General features: G+C 56.8%; 1 protein-coding gene across 1 annotated transcript in view; it reads right to left on the reverse strand.

Moving 5' to 3' along the window:
* Positions 1–6,813, reverse strand: part of OPHN1 (oligophrenin 1) — a 66,169-nt gene that overhangs the window by 54,648 nt on the left and 4,708 nt on the right. The window contains exon 3 of the mRNA XM_035895642.1: positions 2,112–2,264. Coding sequence (XP_035751535.1) covers positions 2,112–2,264 — 153 coding nt within the window. The remainder of the gene's footprint in view (positions 1–2,111; positions 2,265–6,813) is intronic.

The raw sequence follows: 6,813 nt of genomic DNA on the forward strand, positions 1-6,813 counted from the left end.
GGATGCTCACCCCTCCTGCTCCAGGGCTGGGAGCCGTGGATGGGGCCCATCCTGTGCCAGCCAGCACCACCTGGGAGCATTCCCGGGCACCTTCACCTGACCAGCACCGGGATGGCCAGGACCCTCCTGCCATGCAGACCACCCTTAGGTGGGCTTCACCAAGAGCCGCCCCTGCTCTGGGCACCTCTGCAAGCCCCACGTTCCACGAGGGCTCGGGGGGGTCTGGCTCTGTGCCTCCCCCACAGAGGGTCCCCCGACACCCTGCAGGTCCCCAGTTCATCATTTGATGGCACAGGAATGGGTCATGTCCCTTGTTCTCCATTTTCACAGCTACGAGGTACAATAAGATTAATAAAATTACTCGTTTTAAAAGCATCTGGCCTCTGTACTTCATGATCAGCCTTGGCTGGAGCAACAGGATAAAAAAAAAGGAGAGAGGACAGACTGCAGAGAGCAACCTCAATTCTGGGCTTTACTTGTATTTATGGACTTATCTCAGGCTACTCAGCTGCTCTTACCCTCATTTGAACAACTCGCGGCTGCACATTCACCTGCGTAGAGAATTCGGTGACAAAGGAGGACACCAGCCCCAAAGGCAATGTTTGAACGTGCCCCAGACAGGAAAAGCCAGCACGACCTGGGGATCGCCGCTCCCGAAGGAGCTCAGCCCACAGTGCAGAGGAGCCCGCAAGGCAAAACAGAAGCCATGTGGAAAAGTCCACCATCACCCCAACAAAACCGAGACGTTTCCAAAAGCTTTTTTCTCCATGCGTATCAGGAGCTCAGGTAGAAGGTTTACACGTTTTGAAACATCTGTTTAATGCTTAGTAAGAAAAATAACTGCTGCCTGATGAACGCCACCAGCAGGTCCCAAGGAGCTTTCATTTCGGCGTGCTCAGGGCCTGTAGAAGAGCACCGCGTGTTCGCGGGGGGAAGGCTGTCCTCTTCTTTCTGCAAACCTTGCAGTTCTTCAGACTGCGCAGAAATTCTGCGCCGCTGGTGCTCCACAAAAGCAGGCTGGCACACAGCAGGGCGAAGCCACCCACGAAATGCTTGCAGGCAGATGTGGGATGCCACATCTGTAGCTACCAGTGTGCTACCAACAGAATTAATAAATAAAATATTCCAAAAATGTCTCAAGAAAAAAGCCAGAAAAGCTGAGTCTTCGCACGGTGACTCAAGAGGAAACTCTTTGGTCAGCAGCAGCGCTGCTGCGAGCCCGTGGGCTGTCAGACACATTACAAAACACGGATAACACCCACATCCTCCCAGGGAAGGAGCCAGGAAAGGCAACAGAGGATGGATGAAAAGCTCCCTGCATGTCTCATGCGTGGCAGAAGAAAGAAATACACTCAAACGCATGAAAACAACTTAACCTCTCGCCTTGGCCGTTTGTGCCGACGTATGCAGGCGAGTTCCCGGGAAGCACATTGGGGCGCCGATTGGGCTGGAAAAGGCAGCCACAAAATACCATGTGTTGGTTTGTTTTCGGCTGGCCCAGGGCTGGTCCACAGCCCGTTCACCAGCCCCTGCGCTGGCAGGGAGAGGGCTGGTGGGAAGCGACCCCAGCCCATATTCCTGCCCCCGGGGTCCCTATCAGCAAAGCGAGCCCTGGGCACCCCTTTGGGGCGACAAGGACACGGCTGGAGCAGCGGTGATCAGCAGAAGCCAGCGGTTCCCGGGGAGGAGGCTGGGGTCCCCACCGACCCAGCTGGGGGGCAGCCACGCGGCAAGGCAAACATGGCGGCACCAATGCGCGGGGCGAGCAAATGGCTCTGCCCTGGAGCAAAACCTAACGAACACACACCAACGAGCCCCGAAACAAGGGCTGAGATACGCCTCGCAACGGGCGCGGGCAGATACTGTGCAGGCTCCTTGGTTTTCCTGCCTGCATCTGAAGATAGGGCTTTGGCGGCTGGGGGGAGGGCTGGCTTTTTGGAAGGGTTTTTTGTTCTTTTTTTTTTGCTATTGTTTTTTAACTTCTAGTTAAAGCATGTCGGGTTTAGATCTGCACGAACTTGGGGCCCTAGACGCTGTGCACAGTGCCTACAGCCCAGGAAAAGGTGCTGCTTCATCGCCTGCCGGCTGCAAAGAGACTGCCCCCCTCCTACCTGTCCTGAGGACGCCCCGCAGCGCGCCAGAGCTCGCCAGGGAGCGCGGCGTGAAGCCCACTACGTCGGCGTACGGGCGCAGAACCTTTTTTTGCAAGTTGAGCATCGCTTCGGGGCTGCGGCAACGGAGCGGGAATTCGAACTCCCACTCCACTCAAAGGCAGAGACACAGGCCCAGAGAGGGGAAAAAGGTGATGCCATTTTTTTCAGTGGAAGGAATCGCATTTGGTGGGTATCGTTATGCACATCCTAGTAGGTCAACGACGCCACACAACTTCCAGTATCACTTCTGTAAATGGCATTGTGTCTTACCAGTACTGCTGAATACTGTGGTCTCTCCCACATACAGATACACACACACACACATGTGGTTTATCCACCCGAGGCACCCCAAGGTCTCCGTGTGACCAGCTTCCCGGTGTTCCTGCTGTCACCTTCGCCGTAAGATGGTGCAAACCACAGCCCCCAGCACTGCAGCACAGTGACACTCGGGAGCACCCAGGTCGCCAAATCCTCAGGAAGACATTTTCACTCTGTGACTGCATGCTTCTCTTTCGCAGAGGATCCTGGTTCCTGGCTGAATTAGCAAGTCTCCAATGTCTTCAATTTACTGGGTGGAATTGGCTTAGGTCCAGGAGGTGCCCAGGTCCACATAACATCACCCTAAACCGACTGATTGTTTTTAAGCTGGATATAGCCTGATGCTTCCTCAGAGCTGAGACGTTAGGAGAAAACTGTGAAAGTTATCAGCAGTAACTGGAGCCCTTACTGGATGAAACCCCCCGTGGGGACGGAGAAGGCCAGCAAGGAACGGACAAGTGCACGGAGAATACATTACTGCTAGAGGGGAGTGATGTATTTTCCAGCAAGTCATTTTTCCCCTGCTATAGTCCAGAAACAGCTTAACACTAGTGGCTATGGTGTAACGTGCTCCGGGAGAAAGGGGGAAGGTGTCCCTGTGGCAGCGAGCCACCCCCTTCTGGAGAGTCAGCCCAAGGCAGCTCCTCCCAGTGCCACCAGCACGGGTGGGAACCCAGGCCCACAGCAAAACAAAAGACTTCAGCGATGCTTCAGCAGAAAAAAAACAACAGGTCTGTGTCTGCATTTCTTCTGCGCGATGCTCTCCCCGACCTCCTTGGTTTGGAGGGTGAGCAAGGAGGCAGCGAGGCCGAGCTCCGGGCAGGAGCATTCGGTCGCATGCTCGGTCTGCAGCTCCAGGCTCAGGTTCCCGTGGTGCTCTGCAGCTGCACAACTCACTGAGCAAACGGCCAAGAAGCCATTTGTGTTTTTTCCTGCTAACACCCCCTAAGCCGGTGTACCACAAACATCATACCCAAACGCAAGGCCAGCAGGCCAGCCAAGCCATCGAGACCACCGGGACCTTATTCAGCTGGTTATACCCAGCCAGGGCCAATTCTTTGTTTTGAGAGCTATACCTACTGGTACGGGGTCTGATTCCACTTCCATTCAAGTCAAGGCTGTGGCTGGGGTGCAGCATCAGGAGAGTGCAAGGATACAACCGGAGGAGAAAGAAGAGGACAGAGCAATTTTCAAGAAGCCAGATCCGCTCAGCAGCAGCTGCGTTACCGACTCGGGGCTCACAAGCAGCCCCTTCACGCTCGCCTCGCCAGTGGCATCAGAGAAACTGCTTGTACGAGCCTTGTCTGGACGCCAGATTCCCCGGGGTACACCGGGCAGTTTAGCGAGCGGCTTTCCACGAGACAGAAGGCCTCTGTGTATCCACACGGGCGATTTCTGTGCACATCTTCATTAGCGGGCCATACGCTGGCTCACAACTAAGCCGTCTTTGTGGGACAGGACGTTTTTGAGGCAGGCGCCTCGATGCCAAGCCCTGCCAGGAGTGCAGAGCTAATGTTTGCCTGGAGAGTGGCAGCCTTTCCTGCGCCAGCAGAAGGGCACGCGTGGGACAGGCTTGTTCCTCTTCGCCCTTTTCCAGAGGAGCTTTAGGTTTGTTTGGACATAGGCAAAACCCAGCATTCGGCTCTAACACGCTGTAGTAACAGATTCAAGCTTTTGTCTCTACGGACTTTGCATGAACCAGCACACGGGGGTTCTGCGGGAGCCGGGCAGACGGGCCACTCCAGGGCTGCTGCAGCCTCATTAAAATACCACGTCCTGTCAACACTCTGTTTTCTGCACTCCAAAGCCTTAAACCCTCAAGCACCACCTCTAACAACAGCACGGAGACTTGTCAAGAACAGGTCTGCCATGCTGAGGACCGCAGAGTCCCCGAGCCCACAAGCAAGTTCCCACGCACACCGCCGGGGTGCCAGACCTGCGGGGAAGAGGGTGACGGTGGGACCTTCCCCGCGTCCCCCGCTCTCCCCCATTCCAGGGGAAAAGCCCATCCAGTCACTTTTGTTCCAGACTGTTGTGTGCTCCACAGGCATAGATGCCCCTACACATTCCCTTCCCATGTTATCCCTCCAGGATAAAACGCTTGCACTGCCCGAGGAGGCTGGCTAGCTGACATGCAAAGTCAGAAGCCATCTGCAAAGCTTTATGCAGTACTGAAATCAAGTTCAAAACCACGTACGCAACATTTGCATGAGAACTCAAAGTTCTTCCCAGCTTCAAAGGGCAGTTTACACCATTGCAGCACTCATACATTAGTAAGAGGAGCCTCAACTTGACATTTCTCAAACTCCATTTGATATATAATTGCAGGAGAAGATCAAAGACCAGGGCGAAATAGATGGGTTTGCATTACCACACACACAGCAGAGCGCAGCGAGCAGGAGAGATTCCAGAAAAGCGACAGAAGGAAAATGATGTAAAGAAGCCGTTCTTACAACAACGATGACGCTCCGCAGTCACCTGCTCCCGACATCCTCGCCTGTGGCCTCAAGCACGCAGCCTGCAGCGAGTCTGGTCTGCGACACCAGTGCTGGCCACCACGGCACGGGGCTGCGAGCTCCGGAACACAACCAAGCTGCTGCCGGGGACAGATCCGTGGCGCTCACCCTGAGCCCTGGCCAGCCTGAGGGGACAGACAGACGCCAGCCCAGCACCATCTGAGCAAGGCAGACCTTGCCGTTTCAGCAGGGGCCAGCCAGGGGTGCTGAGCTCAGCTTTTGGGGGTGAGCGAAGCAGCCCTGGAGCAGCTCTGGCCTACGGAGCACTGAGGAACCGCGCCACAGGCAAAGTCACCGGCCAGCCGCCCCAGCCCCGGGGAGGAAGGCTACCTCCCAGCCCCTCTCCCTCCCTGGCCAGGGCCAGGCCGCGGGTGGGCTTCAGCACAATGTACGGGACCAGCACCATCACTTGGCACTGCCAGCGGCTCTGCATGCTCCTGGCACGAAACAGAAGGGATGCAGCCAACTTTACAACAAAAATAACTCGTATTGCTGTCTCAAAGTAACTTATTTGCTATCATGGACTTTCACGCCCAAGATTATTACAAATTAACAGACTTTTCTCTGCTTTAGTCAGTTTAATTTCTCACTTGGCACAACCTTGGCCACCTTAACGGTGCCCCACGTACAGCCAACTGCCGGGGCTTTCCAGCCAGTTCCAGCCGCGTACAGAGGCAGCAACACGGTGGCAATTGCACGAGGGCCCACACTGGGGCGCGGGGAGCGGCACGGCACTCGGGAGGGCTTTACCCCCGGTATTTTATTTATTGCAGCCGGTAACATGTCAGAGTCGGGTGGGTGGGGTGGAACCAGTTTCTCTTAATCCCTTGAAAGGCAAGAGGAGTTTAAGGCACTGAAGAGCACCCCTCATTCAGGAAACAGCCCCCCGCTTCAGACAAAGCCCTGAAGCTCCATCTGCTCTGCAGGAGGGGAAACCGAGGCACATAGCAGACCAATGGGAGCTGAAGTTCTGCCCCTTACTGCCTCCCTCCTCCGCGGAGCGGGACAGGATGGCTGCCACCGCCAGCACAGCCTTCCCGCTGGTGTGAGCGGGGGCACTGGGGAGGTGCTGGGGGGCCAGGCGAGCCTCCCCCAGCGCACGGGCTTTGGAGCGGCACAAGCCACGGCTGCGGCTGGAAGCCCTCCTGCAGCCCTCTCCCCAGCCCGAGCGAACCAGCGCGGGAGCTGCTCCTGGCTCTGCCCCAGCGCAGACCCAACAGGGGCAGGGCTTTCCAGGGATGGCTTCCAGTGCTGGCGCCTGAACAACTGCGCTGGGCAGAGTACTCCCTCCCTGCAGAGGAGCAAGAGGCGGGGAAGCCCTGCTGCCTGGGAAAGCACTTACCCCGCGGCCCTGGCTGCGCTTCCAGCCTCTCCCCGACTTGGGGAAGGGAAGGGAGTGGGAAGGGAAGTTCAGCTTTTCATTAGAAACGTGAAGGGAAGCTGAAGTCGGCAGACTCCTGCAGGGGAGCAGCAGCTCAGAAGCGGATGAATCCCTCCCCCAAGGCCCACGTCCCTCCGCCGTGGGTCCCCGTCGCCCTTGCCTCTCCATCGGGGAGCTTGGGAGTGGCAGTTTCAGCTCAGCAGCTGGCAGGAGCGATGCTCCGGAGCCGTGGACAGACAGACTCCCCAGCAGATCTCCATGTCATGCTGTCCCCCGCAGGAAGGGGAGACTCGCCTCTCCTCCTCTCCAGGATAGCGGGTGGGCACCCACGAGCAGGGTCCCCCCGACCCTTCACTCCTCTCCTTGAGAAAGGGCCAGGCGCCTGCGCCGCTCACGTGTGCCACACCTGGGAATCACTCGGGGAAGGGGATTAAACGACACTTCA

This window comes from Egretta garzetta, unplaced genomic scaffold, assembly GCF_000687185.1.
Source record: "Egretta garzetta isolate BGI_Z169 unplaced genomic scaffold, ASM68718v1 scaffold906, whole genome shotgun sequence".
In the NCBI taxonomy this organism is placed as follows: domain Eukaryota; kingdom Metazoa; phylum Chordata; class Aves; order Pelecaniformes; family Ardeidae; genus Egretta; species Egretta garzetta.